Source organism: Balaenoptera borealis (assembly GCF_965194805.1).
Source record: "Balaenoptera borealis genome assembly, chromosome: 14".
Classification (NCBI taxonomy): Eukaryota; Metazoa; Chordata; class Mammalia; order Artiodactyla; family Balaenopteridae; genus Balaenoptera; species Balaenoptera borealis.
Window position 1 is genome coordinate 70,914,706 of NC_138875.1, and position 24,733 is coordinate 70,939,438.

The window sequence follows — 24,733 nt, forward strand, 5'->3', positions numbered from 1 at the left end:
AGACAAGGAGAAGGCCTGGGCTCCTGGGTCTGGTAGGTAAAGCTCTGGTTCTCTGATGTTTCCAAGCCCACTCCCCGTGACCTCTCCAGCTATATGAGGCCACCCCTGCTCCCTGTGCCTGATGGAGCCTTCCAGTACCTAGGCCTCCTTCTGCCCCCTCCTGACTGCCACAACCCTCATGTGCCCCCTCCCTCCTTCTCCGAATACTGCCAGCATCCCAGTGGGTAGATTCTGGCTCAGCAGTACCTGCTGCCTGGGCTGGGCACTTCTCTTTATATGTTTAAGCTTTCTTTGGTGGAAGAACCCTTGTCCATGCTTCTTATGCTGGAGCCCGATATCAAATAAGCCAAAGCAGAGTTGCCCTAGATGAACCAGGAAACCCGCACACCTCTGCCAAGTTTCCCAGGTGAAAACCACAGATCTTGTTCAACCCTTATACACATAGAAAACTGAAGCCCAAAGAGATGGCCTTGGTCCACTGGGCTGCTACAACAAAATGCCACAGACTGGGTGGCTTATAAACAATGGAAATTTATTGCTCACAGTTCTGGAGGCTGGAAGTCTGAGATCAGGGTGCCAGCATGGTCGGGTGAGGGCCCTCTTCTGGGTCACAGGCTTCATTTATAAGGGCTTCATTTATAAGGGCACTAATCCCATTCTTGAGGGCTCCACTCTCATGACCTCATCACCTAATTACCTCCCAAAGGCCCCACCTCCCAATACTATCACCTTGGGCATTAGGTCTCAACATGTGAATTTTAGGGAGACACCAGCTTTCGGACCATAACAGCGATCTTGCACAAAGAGGGAGCAGCAGGGCGAGGTCTTCATCTCCTAATTCTTGGGATTCTGCCGTTCCTTGCTCCCCACTCTGTTGTGAAGAACAGAGCCAGGGTGTGAGGTTATAGGGTTGTGTGGGGTCCGGCCGAGGTTCACAGGGGGTGTCAGCCGGATATTCCCCAGCTCAGTCAGCAAAACATTTTTTTCTTCAGGGGAAAGGCATTACAGATATTTTGCCAAGGGAAGTCTAGAAAGATCTGTGGTAAGAGGCTTTTATGTGTATTTAAATCTTTCTGCTTTTGAGTGTCTCTTGGCACCTGTGAGAGGGGGAGTAGGATGGTGTATTAGTCCAGGTCCTCTGAGAAGTAAGCACCAAGATGGGATTAAAAGTGCACGGATTTTATGAGGGCAAACATTTGTGAGAGAAAATGGGAAGGGGGCTGGGAAGGCTAGGAGAGCCCATCAGACTGTGATGCAAGTGGAGGAGAGAGGGAAGGAAGTTTGGCGGGAAGCATTCTTGACCACACAGTTGACAGCAAGGAAGCCAATCAGAAGAATCCATGTCTCCCAGGACCGGGCCTGCCTTAGTATCTCTGCTATATTGGGGAATTGGCTAGAGGGAGCCTGAGGGAAGTCTAGTCTCAGCATAAACATGGCGATGGATTTCAGAGTGTCATGGCGGGGCCCTTGTTCGGTATTGCATCCTGTAATCGGAGCCCTGTGGGACACGTTCTTATGGCCACCCCAGATGGCATGGTGACTCCCATTTTACAGGCAGAATTCCAGAAAAATTCCAGGGTCTGCCTGAAGTCACAAAGCAGAATGAGAATCCTCACCTCTTGACTCTCATCCCAAGCTCCTTCCTGTGTGACGTAAGTCCTCAGTCCAGAGGTGGTTGATGGATTCTTAGTGCATCTGGACTTAGCATCCCAGGTAGGTAAGCAGGGCTGTGTGCTTCAGGGTCAAGAGCTACCTGTCCCTAGATTTGTAATGAGATCACCACCTCAACAGAGGCTGTTCAGGGAAATCCTCAGGGCCACCGTTTATCTGGCAGGGTATTATGAACTTCACAGAAACGTCTCACACCAAATTTAATTGACTTTAATTCATCATAAAGAAAGAAAGTGATTCTGTACTTTTGGAGTAGGAAAGTTAAAAGTTCATGAAATCAGAGGCTTGGAATCTCTGCTCCAAGCCAGGCTGTTGGGCTGTGAGGGACATTTCATTCTCCCCTCTTACAGGATTGCGTTAAAACTCCAACATGACAGGAATTCCAATGGTCAGGACTCCGCGCTCCCACTGCAGGGGGGCACAGGTTTGATCCCTGGTCGGGGAACTAAGATCCAGCCTCTCTACTCTGAATCCAGAGGAACAGAGTAGACTGTTTGCAAAAAAGGACTTGGACCCTCTCAAGAGCTTTCAACCTCAACTTCTTCCACTTGGGATGTGAAATGCTGGTCCTGCCATATCCAAATCTGAATATTGAAAGAATAATTTAAAAAAGAGGATCCAAAATTATATTTTCTCAACTATGAACAAAAAAAAATGCATAGAAAGAAGGAAATATATCACAATACCTAAGTGTTGACTTGGTTACTGCTTGAGGATAGTATTGTAGATGGACCGTATTTATTTTCCTTTTTCCACAAATGAGTATGTAGTTTTAAAAATACATTTCTTAGGGTTCCAGTTCTGACTAAGATGGAGTAAACATAGTCTGTCCTTCCACTGAATGCAAATAAAAACCCTGGACAGAATGCAGGAAGCAGCTCTCTGAGGACTCTGAAAAAGAAATGGTAGCAGGTGGACTGGGAAAGGGAACCAGAACTTGGAGTATAAACAATCTGGTGGCGGTCTCCTGTTTTGCTTTTTGCTCCTGTATCTGCTGGCCTGGTCTCAGAGGCAGCGTGAATCCTGGAACTGTGCAGTAGACATGGAAAGAAAGAATTCCAAGAGCAGCCCTGTCTTTCTGGTCTGAGGAGTAGGAAGGAAGGCCTCTTCAGGACATAAAGAGTGAGGGAAATCTCTTTTTTTGTTGTTCTTTTCTCATATAGTCCTGTCCCCGGGCAAGCCTCATATTGAAGTTGAAACTGGGCAGCAGAAGTAGCAGTAACAGTGGAAGCCGGGAAAGCACCTAAAACTCGGAGGGGAATCCTTTTGTCTGACCAAAAGAACTGTGGCTTGAAAGGTGTGTGTGCTGGGGAGGAATCCCCTTGCTTTTTTCTCTCTGTTCGTCCTGTCACCTGTCCCAGAGCAGAACCGGTCACAGAATGTATGCAGGAGAGCAGGGAGACTAAAAGCCCTGATTTCTAGCTGGAGGACCAGGGAAAGGGTGGTCTTGAAACCTGGGGAGTGTGGGAGAAACTGTGGAGAGGAAGCTTGAGAAATGGATCCCATAGGCTCACATGTATGGATCTGACCCTAAACAGTATTCCAATGACTCTGAGAATGAAACTACTATGCAGACCACCCAGATTTCAGACTGGGCCCTGGGTGGCACAAGCTTAGGGCAGATCTGACTTACGTTGCAAAAGTTTTGAAAACTGATAATTGAACCATGGCCCTGTTAAAAAAAACAAAATTCAACTGCGTAAATTTTAAAAATCTTATTGGCTTTATTCAGTGATTCATGAATTGGGCAGTATCCAATCTAGCAAACAGAAAGAGCTCTGAGGAGCCGTACAAAATGAAAGACTTTTATAGGCAAAAGGGAGCAGAAACGAGGAAGTTATTCTAGGCAGAAAATCGCATTGGTTATTGCAAGGTTACTTTCCTTTAGGGGATGGCAGGGGTCTATCAGGCAGATTACCTAACTAGTGCTGATCAGGTGATTCCTGTTTGACTGGTTTAATATTCCATTTCTGGGATAGCTGAAACTGTAGTTAAGTCTCAGTTTGGTGATGTGGGGCTTAGCATAAGTGACTCCATTTGGGGCCTGTTGTCTTGTTTTTAACAGACCACAGGAGGCAGACCAGAACTGATCCTAAATGGATCAAATGCCTCCTAAAACAAAGACTCAACATTTTCCATAGTATTTAACCAAGACCTAGAGTCTTACAATATAATATTCAAAATGACCAGGATACAATCCAAAATTACTCTGCATACAAAGAACCAAGAAAGTCTAAACACTGAGATGACCCAAATGTTGGACTTATCAGAAAAAGACCTTAGAAATGAAAATATAGAAAGTCTCAACAGAGAAATAGAAGATATAGAAAATAACCAAATAAAAAATTTTAAACTAAGAAAATACATTAATCAAAATCTGAAAATATATCAGATGGCCTTAGTAGCAGAATGGCAGAGGAAATTCAGCAAACTTGAAGTCAGATCCATAGAAATTATCTGTAATAAGCAGAACATCCACCTCTGCCAAATGCCCTGTTCCCTGGAACATGTGAACGTTACTTTACATGATAAAAGAGAGTTTGCAGATGTAACTGAGGTTATGGACTTTAAAATCCAGACTATCTAGATTATTGGGTGGGCCTAGTCTTATCACATGAATCCTTAAGAGCAGAGATTTTTCTCTGGCTGGATTCGGAGGTGCAGCAGAAGGAAAAGTCAGAGGTATTCAAAGCATGAGAGGGACTCAACCCACTATTTTTGGAGGGGCCACATGGAAAGCATTAAAAGGACTGTGGGCAGCTTCTAGGAGAACAGAGCAGCCCCCAGCTGATAGTTAGTAAGGAAGTGAGGTCTTTTTCAACTACAAGGAACTGAATTCAGTCAACAATCTCAATAAGCTTGGAAGCAGAATCTTCCCCAGAGTCTCCAGTAAAAAACACACATGATTTCAGCCTTAGGAAATGCCTTGATTTTGGCCTTGTGAGACCCTAAGCAGAAGACTCAGTCAAGCCCAGCCAGACTTCTGACCTATAGAAATTGTGAAGTAATAAAAAGGTGCTGTTTTAAGCCACTAAGTTTGTGGTAATTTGTCATAGCAGCAAGAGAAAACTAATACATTTCCCAATATGACTAGCAGTGAGAAGTAGTAAGATATTAATTTAAGTGGATTATGAAAAGTTATATGTATATTATAATCTCTAGTGCAACCTCTAAAAAAACTATACAAAATTAAAGTGGAATACTTAAAAATATTAATAATTCAAAAGAAGGCAGGAAAAGGGAAATAAAGGGATGAAAAACAGAAAGGACAAATAGAAAACAATAAAATGGTAGACTTAAATCCAAATATCAATATTTTGGGCATAAACACACCAATTAAGAGACAAATTGGATATATTAAAAAAGACCCATCTACATGCTGTCTACAGGAAACACACTTTAGGTTAAAAGTAAATGGATATAAAAAGACGTATCACGCAAACACTACTTAAAACAAAACTGGAGTGGTTATGTTAATGTCAGACAAAATAGACTTCAAAAAATTAAGAAGGATAAAGAGACAGTGCATATTGATAAAAGGGTCAATTCACCATGAAGACATAACAATCCTAGGTGCGTATGCACCTAAAAACAAAGCTTCAAAATACATGAAACAAAAATTAATAGAATTGCAAGGAGATGTACACAAATCCACAATTTTAGTTGGATACCTCAACATTCCTCTCTTAGTAATCAATAGAACAAGTAAAAAGAAAACCAGGCAGAGTGTAAAAGAATTGAAACCACCATCAATCAACTGGTCCTAACTGACATTTATTGAACACTCTATCCAAAATAATCTTTTTTCCCCCAAGTGCGTATGAAACATTCACTAAGACAGACCATATCCTACATCATTAAGTAAACATTAACAAATTTAGAAGAAATGAAATCATACAACATATGTTCTCTGACGTTGATGGAATTAAACTAGAAACCAATAACAAAGAGATGGTTGTAAAATTTCCAAATACTTAGAAGTTAAATTACACATTTCTAAATAATACATGGGTTAAGGAGGATATTACAAGGGAAATTAGAAAATGTTTTGAAATGGACAAAAATGAAAATGCAGTATACAAAACTTTGTGGGATGCAGGTATCAAATCAATAATCTAAGTTTCCACCTTAGGAAATTAGAAAAAAGAGCAAAATAAACTCAAAGCAAGCAGAACTATGGAAATAGTAAAGAGCAGAAATCAATGAAATAGAAAAGGGAAGAACAATAGAGAAAATTAAAGACACAAGGTAGGTAATTTTTTAAAAAGATTTTTTAAATTGATAAACCTCTAGCCAGACTAACAAAGAAATAGAGAAGACAAATAATCAGTGTGGAGAATGGAAATGTGATGTCACTATAGACCCTGCAGTTAATAAGGATATTAAGGGAATACTATAAACAATTCCACATGCATAAATTTGACAATTAGATGAAATGGACCTATTCCTTGAAAATCACAAACTATCAAAACTCACCAAAGATGAAATAGATAATTTGATTAATCCTTTAACTATTAATGGAATTGAATTCTTTGTTAAATCCTTCTGAAAAAGAAATCTACAGGCCCAAATAGTTTCACTGCTGAAGTCTACCAAACATTCAAAGAAGAAATAACACCAATTCACATATCTCTTCCAGAAAATAGAATAAAGAATACTTTCCAACTCTTCCTTAACCTAATAAAGGGCAACTACAAAAAGGCCTATAGCTAACATCATAGTTAATGGTAAAAGACTGAACACCTTCTAAGATTAGGTATAAGGTAAGACTTACTATAAAAGCTACAGTAATCAAGATAGTGTGGTATCGGTAAAGAGAAAGACACGTATCAAACAGAATGAAGAGTATGCAAAGGTGCAAAGGCAGCTCAATGCACAAAGGACAGCCTTCAACGAACGGAGTTGAAACTATTAGACATCCACATGAAAAAATATGAACCTCAAACTAAACCTCACACCTTATACAAAAGGATCATGGAAATAAGTGAAAATTTTAAACTCTCAAACATTAGAGAAAATCTTTGTGATATTAGGTTAGGCAAAGTGTTCTCAGACGTGACATCAAAACAACGATCCATAAAAGGAAAAACTGGTAAGTAGCACTTCATCAAAATTTAAAACTTTTGCTCTGCAAAATACACTTTTAAGAGAAATGAAAAGACAAGCTAGACTGAGGAAAAATATTTACAAACCCATATCTGATAAAGGACTTGTATCCAGAATATACAAAGAATTCTCAATATTCAATAGTGAGAAAACAACTCAATTTAAAAACAGGTAAAAAAGTTGAATAGACACTTCACCAAAGAGGGAATGTGGAAGGCAATTAAACACACAAAAAAATGCTTAACATCATTAGGGAAATGCAAATTAAAACCACAATACGCTAATACCACACACCTATCAGAATGGCTGAAATAAAAAATATTGGCAGTTCCAAATACTGGTGAGAAATTGGATCTCTCATAGTGGAAGGCAAAATGGTATTGCCACTCTGGAAATCTGGTAGTTTCTAAAAGTTAAACATAACCTTTACCATACAACTGAGCAATCCCACTCATAAACTTATGTTCACATAAAAACCTATACACAAATATTTGTAGCAGTTTTATTCAAAATCGCCCCAAACTGGAAACAATCCAAATATCCTTCAACGGGTGAAGGTAAAACAAACTGTAGCGCATCCAACAATGGAATACCACTTAGCCATAAAAAGCAACATGTGTGAATCTCAAAGACAGACAGAAAGTAGCCAGTCTCTAGGTGTGACATTCTCTATGATTCTATGTATGTGACAATGTGGAAAAGACAAATCTATAGGGAATGGAGAACAGATAGGTGTTTGCCAGAGGTTGGTGTGGGGCAAAGGTGTGACTGCCAAGGGGCAGCGTAAGGGAATTCTTTGGTTGATGGAACTGCCCTGTGTCCTGATTGTGGAGGTAGTTACACGAATGTGTTAAAAAACAGAGAACTTTACACAGGAGAAAGTTAATTTTATGGTGTGTTAATTAAAAATTTTTAAAAACTGAAACAAAAGATATTCAAATAAATTTCTCTTTAAGAATGTTTTCAAAGAAATTTTCCACCTGGGTTTCTTCCTGATGGGTTTCTGCAGCTTTGGGGGGGCTCTGCCACACCAGCCCTGGTGTTTGTGGTTCTGTTTATTCATCTGTAAGATGAGATCAGTCTCGAGTAGCGATTTTCCTTCTCCCCCGACCCTAAAATTACACCCCTGGGCAGGCCCTTTGCGGAAGTGAGGGTGGGGCAGGTTTGGAGAGAAGGAGCATTTGGCCTCCAGTGGGCTCTGACCCACAGAGCGGTTGTGCTCTTGACTGGCCCATGTACTGTTTGTCTGAAAATCTCTGGATTAGAATTGCTGCTCCTGACCCAGATCCACACACACCTGGGGGGTTTGAACAATCCTGGATTTTAGGGCCCACTCATTTATCCCTATGGCACATACCCCACTGGACCCCAGCGGTCAGCCAGACCAGCGCACTGGCTCTAATGATCAGCAATCTAAACAAGGCCCTTTGGGGGAAGCTGGAAGTGTGCTCCTCGTTCTAGGAGTCCCAGATTGCGCATGGATTAAACATTGTGCTTAATCCAACGGGAAGTCTGAAAAGGCTTCGAGGTCTAGGCCTCCTTAAAGGCAGGGTCTGAAAGGACTGAAACCATTTTTCTCCCACACAGGATGACTTTTTGGAAGAGCACTTTCTAAGCAATAAAGGGCTGTGCGCAGATCGGGGAGCTGCTGTTGTGAAGACGACTTGCTGGCCCGGGCCAGCAGGGCCAGAGTATCATTCTTGATGAGAGCTGCTGGTTACACCGAGCACCAAGCACCTACCATGTGCCAGACACCGTGCTAAGGAAGCACTGAATCTTCACGACAACCCTGTGAGGAAAGGGCTGTCATCGCCTGGACAAGGAAACTGAGGCTCCAAGAGGCCCCAGATCACACAGGCAGGAGGTGACAAGGCTGGGTTCCGGTCCCCAGCTCCAGCCTTCTGAGCCGAGGCCTGTGAGAGGAACCTCTGAGCCTGATGTCAGGCCTGCTCTCCACACGTGCCCCGAGATGGAGACCAATACCACCTTTCATCAAAGGCTGGTAGGGGATCTTGCCACGTACAACAGCGCTCAAAAAGAAATGTTTTTAAAGAAATTTTATACAATGGAATGCTTCCTTTGAAAACTATCTTATGCGTAAATCCAGTCTAGAAAACCAGAGCTGAAGGTGGAAGCAGGGTTGGCTTGGGGCCCCCAGGGCTCCTGGAGTACCGCTTGAAGGCTACTTATCCAGTAGGTTGGCACTTACTGTGAGAAGCATGGGAGGTGCCATGATGCTTAAGGTTGGCTTCGTGTTCAAAAGAATGAGGCGGGATTGTGGCAGACTCATTCCTGGGTTGGTCGGTCGCGGGGAGGGCTGCAGAATACCAAGCTTGCCATATGCATTGGGTGCTGGTCCATTTGGTTCACTCTCCCCTCTGGTCAGCAGCTATGAGTTGTCACTCGCAGGGTAGGAAACTTATCTTCACCATCTTACATTTAATAAGCTGAATCTTTAAAGATATGAGTTATAAGATTAAGAGCTGCAGTACCCTTCCTTTTTTCTTGCCCTTAAAAAAGGCATCATCTGGTTTTTCTGTATCAGTGAAAGTAGAATGTTTTAAGTACAGATCTTGGTGTAGGATCAATGGCAGATCTGTACCTCTGACCTGGGGCAGGGGCTGGTGGAATGGCTCACAGTGGAATCATCAGACGGACCTCCTTCTCATAGATGTCGGGGATCACTCCCATGGGGGAGCTGACCATGTGCACAGTGTTCTTGCCAAACAGCTGGAACTCATAGTGGATGAGCTGCTCCCAAAAGCCATTGTTGGGCCGGATGATGGGCCGGCATGACTTGGTCCATGTGTGGGCATCCAGCAGGGACATGGCGTGGTACTTCATGAGATAGGCAAGGCAGAGGGCGGCCGAGCGGCTCACACCGGCGGCACAGTGCAACAGGGTGCGGCCCTGCTTCACCTCCACGCTGTGGATGTGGTCTGCAATGGGGTCGAAGAAGTCACAGAGACGCGACATGGGTGTGTCAGCCACAGGCACCTGCACGTAGTGGATGTCCTCGTATAAGGTGTTCACCACCTCCACTGAGACGTTGATGACCGTGGTGATGTGGTTGCTGGAGAGCATGAGCTTGTTGTTGGCGGCTACCCCGTTGCTGATATACAGGCTGCTGGTGATCTGTGAGAGGCCGCTGACCGAGGGCTGCCGGAACTGAACTGGGAAGGCACACGGAGATGCTGTCATCGGGCCGGTGGGTCAGCGGCCAGTGAGACATGGACACTGCACCTTCCTGCTAGGCTGTGTCCGTAGAAAACTGCAAGGAGGGAGAAGGGACAAATGAGGAGCCAAAGTTCTGTCCCCCCACTTAACATAATTCAGTGGCTGCCCACTGTCACGATGAGATGGAGCCCCTAAGCTTGGCTGTCAAGGCCATTTGTGGCCCAGCTCCTGCCCATCTCTTCAGCCTCCTGTTAACCTTTCCCGCGTCCTGAAGGGCTCGGCTGGGCTGAGCCACTTACAGTTCCGTATGGACACTGGTCCTTTCTGGCCCAGGGCCTTTCCTGCTCTCATCCTAGAACCCCCTTTCCTTACAAGCCTGTCAGGTCCTAATCTGTTCCATTCAGCAGAGGACTGTTGAGCATTGGGATCTTAGCCAAGGGTCACTTCCTGAGGGAAACCTTCCAGAACTACACCCCTCACCCATATATGATCAAGTCCCAGCTCCAGGCAGGCCCTATGTGCCCTGCTTCCTAACATTTCCTGAAGAAGTGCTTTTGCCGTGATCTGTCTGTGAGTTCTCTTGGGATATCACTGTGTCTATCTTCACTCCTACTATATCACCAGTGCCCAGTTGGGTGTCCCCACAAGTAGGTGCTTAAAAATATTTGCTGAATGAAGAAATGACTCCAACAACCACAACTCTGCCTCCTGAGAGGTTTTCTGGAAAAGATGAGGTCTCTGGCCATGTTTCTCTAGAATTTTGGGGAGGAGCTGGGTGGAGGTGAGGGTGGTTCTTAGGCTGCTGGAGAGGAAGGCCAAAGGCTGCATAGACAAATCCTACCTGCCAGTACCCCAGAGTCCAATGCAATAGGCTCACCCCAGGTAGGGCAGATGGGGCTGGTTTGTTCTAAAAGTCTTGTGAGGGTAGGGGAAAAGCCCCACCCCCAACCTCACCCAGTTGGAAGCCTAAACGCTAAGGAATGTTCCGGATCCTCATCATCTGAAAACCTAGAGAGAAATGGACTGAGGGCCCCCAAAACTAGTACCCAGTGGGCAACAGGAATAGGGGAGACTGCTGTTCATCACAGGGACAAAAAGTGTGCAGAGGAGATACTGCTCTGCAAGGTGAGGGTAGTAATGAGAGGAAAGTCATTTTCATGCTAGTCAAGAAATATTTATCAGGCACTGTAGTAGGTACTGGGGATACTGAAATGTACAAGTCAGCCATGCCCCCCCCCCCCCCAGAGCTCAAAGTCTAGTGGGAGAGACAGACATTAAATAGGCAATTATGGGCGCAACAGAGTTGGAAAATAGGGATAACAGTGCCTACCTTATAAGAATCTTCTGAGGATTAAATGAGGTAACCCGGGTAAAGTGTTTAACAACAGGGCCTGGCACATTTATCTACAAATGATAACTACTGTTGCTGTTGTTAGGGAAGTTAAAATGCAGGGCATTATGGGAATGAAGAATAATGGTATTTATTTCAGGCTGGGGCTAAGGAGTTGCGAAGATCGCCTGAAGAAATGACACAAAGATCTGAAGAACGTTTCGCGTGAGGGGGAGGGAGAGGGAGAAAGAGCGACTCGGCAGCATCTCAGTTTCACCATTTTATAGCGTACAAAGCCTTTGGTTCGATCTCCAAAACAGCATAACGAGCCGGTGTCTGGAGTTAATATCTACATTTTACACACGGGGAAGGTGAGGCAGAGTGGGGAAAAGGACCTGTCTAGGGTCACAAAGCAAGGTTCAAAAGCCGGTCTTTCTGGCCTCATTATGTGTGGGAAAAGTGGGCAAACACCTCGGAGTTTTCGTTAATACTGGGTTATAAACGTGGAACAAAGTCCAAGGGTTGACGGGAGAAAGGGGCCGCTTCCAGGGCTGAGTCAGGTAGGTTTCCTGGGGAGTTGGCGTTGGAATGGGCTTCTTCGCCCGCTCAGTGTCAAGACCTCGGTGTCTTACCTCTCTCTCGCGGGCGGGAGGGCAGGTTAGTTCAGGAAACAACCTTGGGCGAGGGTCTCCAGGTGAGAGAAGACCGGTCACGACCCAGGAGCCGCAATCCCCGCCGGCCCGGTGCTCCGGTTTCCATAGCAATGGTCCCTCGTCGCGGGGAGGAATGGGCCGTGCTGTGGGTCTCCGGAGAAACCCAGGCCTCGTCTCCCCGTCCCGGAGCTGCCCCGCCCGGATTCACCCGGTTACCCGCCCTGCGATCACGCGGGGACCACAGCAGTCCTAGTCAAGAAGTAGGGTCTGCTCTGCGCGCTGCAACCAGCAGCTTGTCACCCAGCCAGTCTCCATGGCAACGCGCCGGGCCGCACCACGGCGGCCGCCGAGGGACAATCCTGCCGCGTCCGCAGCCTTCCGGGCTTTGCGCACAAGGCCCGCCCACCCCACTCCCCCATCCGCCACCCCGGTCCCGCCTTCCTCTCGCGTCTCCCGGGCAACGCGCGGTGTACCGCGCCTCGCGTCTGCGCAGAGGCTCGCTCCGCGTCTGCGCCAGCCTACAGAGCTTGGGTACCGACCTGGCTCGCGTTCTCCAGTCGCTCCCAAAGGTGGAAGAAGAGAATCCTGCAGTTAGCCAGCAGCCCAGGCCCTCCGTCACATGGAACCTAGGCTCGCCCATTGCCTGTGCGGTGGCCCCCCGGGCGACCACCAGTTCTGGCACCAGCCCGGCCTCGGCCTTCTTCCGGCGCAGTAGGCTCGGCAGCCGCCCCGACATTCACGTACGGACCAAGCCGCAGATCTGCTTCCTGCGGCCGCGGACCGCTCAGCCGCCGGTGCTCTTCAGGTGCGGCCCGGGGGCCCAGAGCGTTCGTCAGAGCCCGGGCCGCCCGGGGGAGCCGAACTCCCTCAGACCCCTGCTCCCTAAGCCGGCCGAGGGGACCTTGGCCCTGGCTCTCCAGAGCCTCGGGCCCCTCAGAGCCCGGCCCTTTCTTAGACCCCAGGAGAGTCTGAATTTCCCAGTCCAGCGCCTCGCCCGCCGTGGAGCCCGAACGCCCTCAGTCCAGACTCCAAGGGAGTCTGGAATTCCCACCTCCAACCCACATATCCTCCGAATCGCCGCGGGCCCGGCCCTCTAGTCTACCAGGTTTGACGTCGTGTATCCCGAGGGTCCCTAGCACCCTCTGGGCCGAGCCTTGAACTTCCTTAGAGCCTGATGAGGCGCAGGTCCCCTCAGGCCTGACATTCCCCTCCTCAGCCTCTACTTTCCGCAGTGGCCCAGGGAAAGCCCCCAGTTCCCTCAGCCGGGCCCCAATCCCCACAGACCCCAGTTTCCCCTCCCCTCCTCCATTTCACAGCCCCCTCACAGCATCCTCCAGCCTCCCACAGAGGCCTTGCTTTGGAAAGCAATTTGGTTCAAAATGATCATTATTTATTACTTGTAAGGGAATATTTCCATAAAACTGCCTTTTCCCCCCCTTCCCAGGAAGTAATGGTAAATTTGGTGCACCACTGAGTGGGTGAAGACTGTTTCATGTGTCTTTAAGTATTTTAGGTCTTTTTTTTTGTTTTTCTAATGGAATTTGGGAGACTTTTGTTTTGTGAGCATCTTGATCTCTAAACTAGCCTTTTCCAACCCCTCATGTCTTTGCTGTCAGAAAAAACATAAATGGGAGATAAGGGGTGTTTGTTTCTACTAGTTTGTAAATGTAAAAACATTCATAAAACCACAGTTCCAAACTGGCTGAAAATGAATTAGGAAAAACAAATTTTAATCCTTCAAAATGTTTTATCCTTTAAAAATTGTCCTAGTTTTTGTCCTATCAAAATAATATACACTTATCATAGAAAAATCAGGCAAGGAAAATGAATGGCTAGAGACGATCACTGTTACCATTTTGGTGTATATTGTTCCAGATCTATTCATATATATGTACTGCAACATGCTTACACATTTTTTTTTGCGGGGGGGTGGGGGGGTATATGTCACAAAAAAGTATACTATTTTGTAATCTTTTTTCCCCCACCCAATACACTTTGGATGTCTGTTTTATTCATAACTGCGTAATATTTTATTGTATGACCTAACCACAATTTATTCATTTGCTTCCCTATCGTATATTTAGGTAGTTTCCAAATTTTAGAAAGAAAATATTATGAGTAATTATTTTTAAGTGGGCAAAAATATGTGTGTAGTTGCAAAACCACTTCACGGTGTCACCAAATTATCAAAAAGTGAAAACTCAAGGCCTGGTATTATCCATTTTTGACCAATTCCTCATTTTGACCAAATTGTTATCTCTAGTTTGTCCTGGAGCACCTGGCTCCATTCCATCACCCCCATCCCATCCCAACTTCTGCCTCTCACTCTACAGAGTCTCCTCAAGTCCTTGTCCACCCCAAACTTCCTTCACTTTTCTAGACTTTTCCCAAACCCTTTTCCCTTAGAATTCCCCCATCAACCAACCTAACCTCTGTCCAAACACTTTATTCTCTTTTTTCCTGTTTCCTCTGACCTCCTCCACCCAGATCCCCCTTAGACCTAGGCTTGAGCAGTGACCCCCCCCATCTCAACCCCCCTCAGATTCATCCCTCTGACTTTGCTTCTTTCACCTAAGACCCTCGCCTCCCATTTCAAACTGCGTTTTCTTAAGATGACTGCTCCTGTGGACAGTTCTGAATCCCTGTTGACACTTCTCTTGTGGATTACTTTGACCTTTCTACATCCTTCTCAGGATGGTTTTCCCTCTCAGCATCCAAGAAACACCCATTTAGTGCACATTTCCTACAAGAAGAAACCTAGGCCTACTCCCTTGCTCCTCTGACAACTATGACAGGGTGGTGCCTCTCCCAAGAAACTTGGGGAAGCCTCAGCCACTACCCCAGGATCCCATCAGATCAGGTCCTGTCCTAGCCCTGGCCTAGCCATCAAGCCTGTACCACCTTCTCCTCCCTCTCCAGCTTAATGAATTCCAGTGAAGCAGCAGTGAAAAAATTTTTACCCAAGAGCCACTTATCTCGGGTGATTATTCGTGACAACCTCAGTGCACAACGAATCTATGAGATGGAGGTAAAGTTGTCACAAGCTTTTGCATTAGAGGGTGTTAGTGGCTTGATCCATGTTCATTTCATTCTCCCCAAAACCTTGCGGGGAGATCACAGATCTTAGAGGTGATAGGAAGCCATCAAAATACTCTAATACAAGCCCATTTTACAGAGGAGGCAGTTGAGACTCAGGGTTACTGATTTGCCCAAGGTGTCACAGCTGTTCCTGGGCTGAGGGAACCAAGGAGACTCCATGTCTCTTGGCTCCGGTGGCATTTTTTTCCCTCAAAGTACATTAGCTTTCTATTTAGGGACTCCCTGAATGGATTCCTACTATCTCCCATAAAAAGAAGTCTTGGCGCTTGAAGTGGCATTGACACCATTTGGTCACTTTTTTCCTTCAGGGATTATCCCCCACTTTCCACATGAGAACTGAGGCTCTTCTACTTTTTGTTTATGGACAAGAAGGGTTTGACCTGCTTACCCAGAAGCCCTCAGAAGAAGAGGGAAACCGCAGCATCATCATCCCACAGACCCTGATTAATTCATTAAATACATCTTTGGGGCCTGCTTGGGACAGGCACTGTCTTGGGCACTAGGAAGAGGCTAGTGAACACGATGGACTCTGAGAATGTACTTGTTTCTTCCAGCAGAGCAGGCAGCCCAGAGTTGAGCTGCTGTCCCCTTCTTGACTCTCTTGAACCTCCCTCCATGTTCCAGGACCAAATCTGGATGGGCGCATGGGATTCTGACATTGAAAACAGTGGGAAAGATGTAAGAGATGGTGTCAGATCCTCTTAAGGGTCACAGAGACCAAAAGAAGACTGGAGACCTGGATGTTTCTCCCTCTGCTAAACTTCCAGTGGCGTGGTGTAGTGGAAATAGGGTGGACTTGGACATGGGCAGGCCAGCTTTGTGTGAACTTGGGAGTCACTTTTCCTCCAGGACTCTTTTCTCATTTGTAAAATAGGATCTGTTGGGATCCTCTCAGTTGCAGGTGACACAAACTGAACTTGAACTCGTTCAAGCAAAATAGAGAATGATGAGTTTACATAATCGAGGGTAGATAGGGCAGGGTCACCAATGTTTGGGATGAGAGATGGCAGGGGCTCCAATGCCATTGGATGTGTCTTCCACTCTCCCTATCAGCTCCCCTTCTGCTTCTTTCTGCATGTTGGCATCGTCATCAGGCTGGCTGTCCCTGGGGAGCATGGCCACAGGAAACCCTGGCCTGTAGCCCAGAAAGGAAATGGAGTGCTTCCACTGTTGGTCAAGTTAGACAAATCCTGGAGAAGGACTCCAGTTGGCCCAAGTTGGGTCACGGGCCCATCCATGCCCCAGTCACTGTGGTCAGGTAGTGTAGGCTACTCTGACTGGCCCAGGATGGGTTGGGGGCCAACCCCTATAACCAGTGGATTTGGAGGTATTGCACCTCTGGTAAGTGGGGTGAGGATCTGTGAGATATAACTGGAAACTCTCTTGAGTTGGCTTTATATGTGCCATCCTCCAGCCATCCAGAAGGTCTCCTTTTGAAGCCGTATTGAGCCCTTACATGTTTTGGGTACACAATGTCCATTATGTATTATTATCCCATTTAATAGTTCAGCAAACCGAGGCTCAGAGATGGAGTAACTTCACTAAGGGCTGTCATTGTGGACTTGCAAACCCAGGTCTGACTGACCATGGTGCAGAATGTTCTCCCTAAGGACAGGGACTGTCTTCTCTGTAGACCCAGTGACTTGCTGAGGGCCCAGCTTGTAGGAACTCAGTAGATTTGAGAGGCTTGAGTGGCAGCGTGGCAGTCTTTCTCTCTCCCCCGCAAAGTGCTCCCAGCTTTGGCTAGCCACTGGCTTCTCAGGGCCTCCAGGAGGGCAGCTAAGAGCTAGTGTCCTGGGAATCCTCTGAGCAACGCTCTGAGAACAGTGGATGATGGCCGGTATCCCTTTATCTATGGCCACAGTTCTCAACCAGGACAGCTTTGCTCCTCAGGGACTCTGGCGCTGTCTGGAGGCCTCTTTGGTAGCACCAGTGAGAGTGGGATGGTGCTACTGGCATTTAGTAGGTGGAGGCCAGGGATGCTAATGCTGCTGAATATCTTACAATGCACAGGCCAGCCCCCCGCCACAAAGAATTGCCTGGCCCCGTGTCAGTAGTACCAAGGTCAAGAGACCCTGATCCATAGTAAAAGTGCAATCACTCTGTGCCTTGCTTAGAAATATCTGGGCATATGTCCCACCTTCCTGACTACGTTGTAGTTGCTGTGAAGACCTGCAGCTGATTTTTCATAGTATCCTCTCCACAGCTACCTCATTGGAATAAGTAAATGAATAAGACAAAGGATATGCCTTCCCAAAGCTAGCAGTCTTGTTAGGGACAGGGTAGAAATGGTAGAATAGAATAAATAAGTAGAGTTCAGTGTGACATAGGGGGTGTCACCAACAATATGTGGGGGGCATCAAGTGAGTAATAGGGACTGGGTGATAGGAGTTAAGGAAGGGGGTTTACAAGATGCACCCTTTCTCCTCCTCCCCTCCCCTCTCTTTCTCACCACTCTTCAAATAGAGATGTTAGGTCAAAATCAGGCTCTGAGGCTGCAGACTGTCAGAAGGTACCATAGGAGTTACCTAGCTCAATGCCCTCACTTTGAAATAGGGAAACTGAGGCTCCCTGTGAGCCAAGTTATTGATGAAATATTGGGTCCATCTGGCTCCTTTTCCACCCTCATATCCGGAGCACAGATACCTCTCTTACTGTGAAGTAGCTTCTTCATCCTAAACTCATCTCTGTTTTTTGTAAGACAAGAGCTTCAGACAAGACCAAGAAAAAGATGGGCCACTTGTATGACCACCTGAAAAAAAAATTCATGACAGACCAGCTCAGAAAGCTGGGGCGCTGGCGACGGGAATCCATGAATGTCCGGCAGTACCTGGATAGCATCCGAGTGTACAAGGAGCCTAAGAAGAAAGACCAGCCACCCTAGTCAAGGTAGAGTGATCTGCCCTGGGGCCATGACGACACTAGGTGGACGGGAGAAGAGCTGGAAGGGAGCCAGTCTACACCGTTGTAGAACAACAATAAATGAGACCAGTGGACAGTGGAGCACAAAACCCCTTAGCAATTCTAATATTTCTTGCCCTGTCCTATCCCCTCTTTTCTGGTGAAGGTGATACTGATAGTCCTGTAGCTGCTGAAGTGGAAACGGCTGAATCGAACCGGCTTCCAAGGTTAAGGCATGACCTTTGGTACCCACATGTCTGTTACAATGCCAGGCCAGGTGCGCTGGGACAGTGGTACCTTGGATGGGAAGGGCTGGGTAATGCTGCTGCCTGGCATTCCAGTGGTAAGGAGTCAGGGTGGGGCATCAGGCAGACCTGGGTTAAGGTCCATTTCTGCCATCCATCAGCTGTGTGACTTTGTAACCTCTCTGAGCCTCTGTTTCCTTATCCTAAAGAATGGGGAAGTAGTGTGGGAACCTACCTCCAAGAACTGGCATGAGGATGTGGAGCGCTTGGCCCGGGGCCTGTCATTCTCAGTGGCTCTCATCACGATGCCTGCAGTTAGCTTCCAGCCTTGTCAGTCCCCACCTCCTGGGCTGCCTGCTGTCCTAGCTACGCCCTGACAGCCCATGACATGCCTTTACTTGCTCAGGCTCCTCATCTAGAATGCCTCTTCAGCTCCCCAGGGCTCTCAGGAAGCTCTCTGCATGCTTCAAGCCTTATCTCAATGCTATACCCCCCACCCCACAAGCTTCTCTGACCGTCTTCTGCTTCCTGCCTGCCCCTCCCCCACCCTGCCCAAGCCACATGGGTTCCCCTCCACTCTGAACTTGGCTTACCTGTGGTGGCTTCACTCTGCCTTCCGTGGTGGATGTTTGGGTATTTGTCCCAGCCCTTGATTAGACTGTACAGTCTTTGACAGCGGGGGCCAAGGATCCCCCAAGATTTAGTTCAGGCCTCTTCCGTGCCATTTCCCCCGCCCAGCCCCACCAGAAAAGGCTGCTTCTTCCTGTGCCAACACATCTGTCTGCACTGAGCATGCGGTTGGCCATTTCTTGTTGCTCCCTGTCTCCCTGACCACGTTGTGAATGTTTTGATGGCCAGGATGCTGACTCGTTCATCTCTGCAACCACAATGCCCAGTAACATTGAGTAGTCACTCTATGTTTTTTGGATAAATGATCATTCCTTTGTTTAATTACAGCTTCAGCACAGTGCACAGAGTAAGGGCCTAGTACATATTTTTTTAAGTTAACTGAGTCCTCTCACTTTACAGATGAGGAAACTGAGGCCCAGAGAGGTGACCTGACTTGCCTAAGGTCATGCAGCAAGTTAGTGGCAGAAAACTAAAAGCAGGTTTCCCGACTGCTGTGGAGTGGTCATTCTGCATCACCACAGTTGCTAGGTAAGGACCTCAGTCCTCTTGGTGGCTTTCAGAAGCCTTCTTCATTCATCCTCGTCCTCATCCTCATCCAGTTGTGGGGAACCAGATGTCCATGATGCTTTTACTTTCCCTTTTTTTTTTTTCTGGCCGCACTGCGCGGCATGTGGGATCTTATTAGTTCCCCAACCAGGGATCAAACCCACACCCCCCTGCAGTGGAAGTGCCAGATTCTTAACCACTGGACCGCCGGGGAAGTCCCCAATTTTCTCTTTTAATGGTCTTCTTTTGAAAACATGCTACTTTTCAGTGGGAGCCCAAACAGACTTTTTCTAGGTTTTTGTCTGTTTTCTTGGCTGAGCACAACTGATTAGAATAATTGACTTTAAATATTAAAATTTTATTACGCAAGCAATATGACCACATTTGCCCAAAACAAAAATTCTTCTATTAGATCAACCACTGCTAGCATTTTGATTTGTTTCTTATATTTTGTATATTCATTTCATTTCAACAACAGTCTTTTTCCTTGGCACTGTACCTAGAGAAGGGGAAAGGGAGGCTTTGGGGATCCTGGTGTCTTCAGAGGGCCCACAGAGCAGCCCCAGCCCCTCTTTTCTCCAGAGTATCCCCAGGAATTCTCCACCTACTAGATCTTCCCTAACGCAGCCTCTCTGAGCTGCACCCCAGTCTAGCCCCTGGCCACATGCACCCTTCTTCCCTAGACGGCTGGCCTTGGCAGAGGGTCTTTGCATCCTCATGCTGTGGCCCAACGGACTGGGGGACCCCTGGGGGTGGGGCGGGTGGGGGAGTTGGGATGTGAACCTAATAAGTCAATTTATAAGCCACTAACTCATCTCAGACTGTGTGGACTTAGTCTTCCCATTTTTGCATGAAAAAACCAGAGGATGTTGCATTTAAGTAAGGAACAAGAAGTGATGAAATTCTGGAGAAGCCGCCTAATTGTTGAGAGAAAAAAAAAATAAAAGGGAAGGAAAATCAGTGAAGGAAGAATGGAGGAGTGTTGAATGGGAAGATATTATTTGAGAAAAAGAATCTTGAAGCTAAGGAGGGCCTTAGGGATTCTTTAGTCCAGAGGACACACACACACACGGAACTCTTAGTTCAAATGAAGTCTCACCTGGAAGCCCATTCCAGTAAAACCACTGACATATTCACATTTATTGAGCACTCATATTCCAGGCACAAGGCTCAGCTCTTTTCAAACATGAGTCATTGATTCCTCCCAACAACAAAGTAAGTAATTTTCTTAGCCCTGTTTTATAGATGAGAAACTGAGGCTCAGAGAGCAAGAATCCCATCTAAGATTGGGCAGCTAGTAAGTGACAAAGCCCACCTCAAGCCTGTCTCATCCAAAGACCATCTCCTAAGTGCCATGTGATAAGCTCCCAATCTTTATCACTCTAGTTGGAAGTGGAGGCTGGGGACCCTGAGCCCTCGGGAGCATGAGTTCACAGACAGTGATGTGGCGCCTCAGCTGTGTCGTCAGCTACCTGAGGTTGGCTGTTTCACAGACAGCTGGACTAAACTCCAGGTCCCCCTTCTACTGGGTAGCTAAGGGGAACTTGTCACCCATTTTGGGATGGACAGACTGTTAGGGAGAGTTAGGCTACGTTAGCTGTGGACGAGGCACATGCCCACCCAGGAAGTGGAAGAACAGAACACAGGAGTCCTGACCATTGCCCATTAGCTATGTAAAGATGTTTTCAGTTTTGTCCTCAGGAAACCTTTGTGGAATATCCTTTGTGTCTGAAGAACCGTGCTGATGGCAAGGGGCAGATGAATGATACTCTTTTAATGGGATTGAGTGTTTTGGATGTACCTTTAGTTCTTGCTGAAGACACATTTCCTTCCCTCCTCCCCTTTCACCACATGCACGTCACTCCTTTAGGGTACTTGAAAAGCCTTCCCAGTTTAAAAATCTTGCTAGGTGCACAGTGAACCTAGTTCCTTCTCCAGAGTTTCTCCATAACCTGGAACAAAAGGAGGGAACTTCTGTTTACCAAGCACCTGTTACACGCAAGGCATTTTATATCCTACCTCACTGAGTCCTCACAACTGTACTCTTCAGGTATCACGCCCACTTTTAAGGTGAGGAAACCAAGGCACAGAGAGGCTAAGGAACTTGCTTGGAGTCGCTAGGTTTGAACCAGGGTGTGAGACGCATAAGGCGTGCTCTTTCCACGCCACCCGGCCGCCCCAGTGATGCTTGGCTTCATTGCATGCACCGCCCTCAATTTCAGCCATTGTCAGCTGCAGGAACTTCTCTGTGAGGGATGCCCATTCATGGCCCCGGACCCTGACTTTCCTCCTAGGCTACCACTGTTGGCCATGTGGTCAGTGACACGGCAGGGAGGAATTCTTGGGTGAGGACTTGTTCTCTTCATGGCATGTCCCAGCTCCAGGCTGTCAGGCAGGGGCAGTGGCTTCAGATCCCAGCAGGTGGATGTGGAGCAGCCTACCAAGGGGCTAGGCAGCTAGAATTATAGGGGCAGTTAGGGAGCAGGGGAGGCAGTTGCAGCTAAGAGTGATCCCAAAGTTCTTACATATCCACCCCATCCATCTATCCACATACCCATCCACCCATCCACTCACTTATCCATCTGTCCATGTGGCACTTCACCCCACAATCAGAACACAAAGGTGGAGAAACTGATTTTCTTGTTTGCTGTGACACCTCTCACTTCTCCCAATCATTGTGGGGAAGTGGGGTGACCTGCCAACTGGTAGTGCCTCTGCCCTGATTCACTCCAACCTTGGGCAAGTCACATCTCCGCGCTGAGAGTTTGGGGAGCTGGAAAAACCTCAGAGCTGCCTCATGCAGGCCATTTCTCTTATTTCATCAACGGGTGACAGAGGCAGAGAGTGGGGAACTGACTGGCCAAGGTCAGATAAGGAATTAGTGTTGGATTTGGGACTGGATGCCAGGGTGCTGCCACTCATTTGTAAAGTGGGAATGGGAATCCTGGCTCTCCTCACTTCCTGGGATTGTAGGGAGGACCCCACAAGATAAGTGGTGGGAAAGTGCTTTGAGAAGTGAGGTCACCAGGGCAGAAAGTCCCAGAGATGCAACCAAGGCCCCAACTGCTGGGCCAGCACAGATCCCACAATGACCACAAGGGGTCAGCAGACGCATGTGCACTCAGCTGGGATCTGCTGGAAGGCACATACCTGTGAGCCAGGGCCTGGGAGGGAGACCGAATCATTTAATTCCTGGCGACCCCTAGCACAAACAAGAGAATGGATGCATCCCAGCCCAGCCCATTGTTGAATCGGGAAGTGTTACTCGGGTATTACAATTCAGAGCCTCGTCCAGCCGCTGACTCGGGAACTCTGCAGGGCTTTGAGGGCTGAGCCAGGAGCAGGCCTTGACTGGGATGCCCTGTCTCCCCCAGTAACCTTTCTCTGGGCTTCAGCTCTCTCACCTGCAACTGTTCCAAGGGGGGTGGTGCTGGTGGCTGATGTCTGCACTTCCTTCTGTTCTCAAGCCTGGGATGTGGCACAGAGCTTTGCACACATAATGCTCCATAAATGTCTGCTGAGTAACGTTTACTCAGGAGCAACTCCTGCCCCGAGCAAAGCCAGAAAAATCCAGGTCAGCTTGTGGCCACAGATACAAATGTAGATGCTGGTTTGTGTCTCCTTTACCCAGGAAAAGAGATGCACAAGCTAAGAGGGAGGCAGGGCAGCATGTAGCTAAGAGCACAAATTTGGAAGGAAGGCCTCAGTTCAAATCCCAGGTCAGCTGCTTTGCAGCTCTATGCCCCTTAACAAGTGCCCTGTAAAATAAGTCGGTGTAGATTTCCTCTGCTGTTATGCAATTAGATCTGGCTTACCTCTTGTCCCTTTGCCGAATGAGAATATCTGGCTGGAAGCTCTGCGTAGGGCAGAATGTGAAATAGCAGAGTCAGGAGGGTTGTGTTCTGTGGTGCCGACATCCACTCTGCCACCCCTTGCTGACCTCAGGTGTTTCATTCAGTTTCTTTAGAGAAGAGACATACTGTTTTCCGCCTGGGAGAAATGTTCCCTGCACGTTGCAAACTTCAATGTAGAGAGGGGTAGGGCAGTGGGTTGGAGCAGTTATCCTCCCACCAACCCCGCCCCCCCCCACCCCCCCGCCGTCCCTGCTCCAGGTTGTACGTGAGTCTATGTTTATTATACACTGAGCAGATATAAAAGGATATTGGAAAATATGTGTACGGCATACAAATAATACAAGAGACCCATGGGCTCACAAACCTGTTTGAGGAATAAAATCCCCCATTTTAGTTCCCTGTTCTTGCTCCTACCCTCTGTCATAACCTGTTGACTTTGAGCCCAAAGCCTCCCTGGATTCTCTCAAGCCAGCTGGCTCCTACCTCCCCTTTAGCTGGCTTAGACAGTGTTCTCAGCTGCTGCTTCCACCTGTTTTGCTCATAAGAGCTCTCATCCTCTTTCCATATTCTAAGCACTTGTTGAAATCTCTCATTCATCAGTGATCCATCTTTCTTTCTACCTTTCTTTCTTTTTTTTTTTGGCCATGCCACACGGCATGCGGGATCTTAGTTCCCCGATCAGGAATCAAACCCGTGCTCCCTGCAGTGGAAGCTCGGAGTCCTAACCACTGGGCTGCCAGGGAATTCCCTCAGTGATCCATCTTTATTTAAAATTGAAACACCCCCAACATGGCCTTCCCAAGCCCTCTTAACTGTTCTCTTTTTCTCCATGGCATGTCACCTTCTAAATGATTTATTTGGTATATTTCTGTCTCTTCTTACTAGAATGTAAGCTCCAGGATGGCAGGAATTTTTGTCAGATTTCTTTCACTGCTCATTCATCAGGGCCTAGAAGAAGACTTGGCATATGATATGAATTCAATGAACATTTGTTAAATAAAGTCTTCTTTCTATCTCTATTGCTGTTGAATGCTTAGTACTTCTGGAATTTTTTATACTTTTGTTTCAGTGGGGTCTCTTTGGGTCTCAAGAAAGATGGAAGGCAAACATGGGTTCTTGTTAGATACCCTGAGCTAAAAGTCTCAGTGTCAGTGGTCCTTAATGTGGAGGGATCATGGACCCCTTTAAGATTATGATGAAACCTACCACAAATCGGCACTTACACTTAAAATTTACATATAATTTATGAAAACCATACACTTCATCTTAAGGACCTGTTCTCTTAGACCATTTCTGGAAAGATGTGTAGAAACTATCAACACACTAGCCGCAGAGAGGAGGAAGAGGGGAGTTCTTCTTTCATTATGTATCCTGTATACTTCAGTTTTATATAGTGCAAGCATTACAATTTCAAAGTTTTAGAAACCAGTTAAATATTTTAAAGAAACCTATGTTCTAACCCCTTGAGGTGATCACAAGCTCACATGTGTTCAGGGGCCAGGGAGGTCAGTGCACGTGGCT

The 24,733-nt window shown here is 46.9% G+C and overlaps 3 protein-coding genes across 5 annotated transcripts in view; 2 read left to right on the forward strand and 1 right to left on the reverse strand.

Annotated features, from left to right (window-relative positions):
- Positions 1-3,371: 3,371 nt before the first annotated feature.
- Positions 3,372-12,270, reverse strand: DUSP18 (dual specificity phosphatase 18). Of its 2 annotated transcripts, none has more exons than XM_082353139.1 (2): positions 11,917-12,270; positions 3,372-10,048 (listed from the first exon to the last, which is right to left on the reverse strand). In XM_082353139.1, the coding sequence occupies exon 2, from the start codon at positions 9,976-9,978 to the stop codon at positions 9,412-9,414; it is 567 nt and encodes a 188-aa protein (XP_082209265.1). In that variant the 5' UTR covers positions 9,979-10,048; positions 11,917-12,270; the 3' UTR covers positions 3,372-9,411. The 2 variants fall into 2 exon arrangements, with proteins under 2 accessions (XP_082209265.1, XP_082209266.1); XM_082353140.1 differs by lacking the exon at positions 11,917-12,270 and having other exon boundaries at positions 3,372-9,703; positions 9,814-11,891.
- On the forward strand, positions 12,048-24,524 carry LOC309610346 (uncharacterized protein C5orf52 homolog; the record flags this gene model as incomplete). 2 transcript variants are annotated; one of them, XM_082353135.1, is made up of 4 exons in its annotated part: positions 12,048-12,742; positions 14,857-14,965; positions 17,738-17,925; positions 19,212-24,524. In XM_082353135.1, 3 exons carry the CDS (start codon positions 12,048-12,050, stop codon positions 17,918-17,920), a joined length of 987 nt encoding a protein of 328 aa, XP_082209261.1. In that variant the 3' UTR covers positions 17,921-17,925; positions 19,212-24,524. The 2 variants fall into 2 exon arrangements, with proteins under 2 accessions (XP_082209261.1, XP_082209262.1); XM_082353136.1 differs by having other exon boundaries at positions 24,098-24,524.
- OSBP2 (oxysterol binding protein 2) overlaps positions 19,212-24,733 on the forward strand; it is a 162,895-nt gene continuing 157,373 nt past the window's right edge. The window contains exon 1 of the mRNA XM_082353069.1: positions 19,212-19,340. Within this exon, the coding sequence (XP_082209195.1) occupies positions 19,258-19,340 (83 nt within the window). The 5' untranslated portion in view covers positions 19,212-19,257. The remainder of the gene's footprint in view (positions 19,341-24,733) is intronic.

Bases quoted from the DNA above. Each gene is read 5' to 3' on its own strand.
- DUSP18 (XM_082353139.1), bottom strand. From the start codon at position 9,978: ATGACAGCATCTCCGTGTGCCTTCCCAGTTCAGTTCCGGCAGCCCTCG.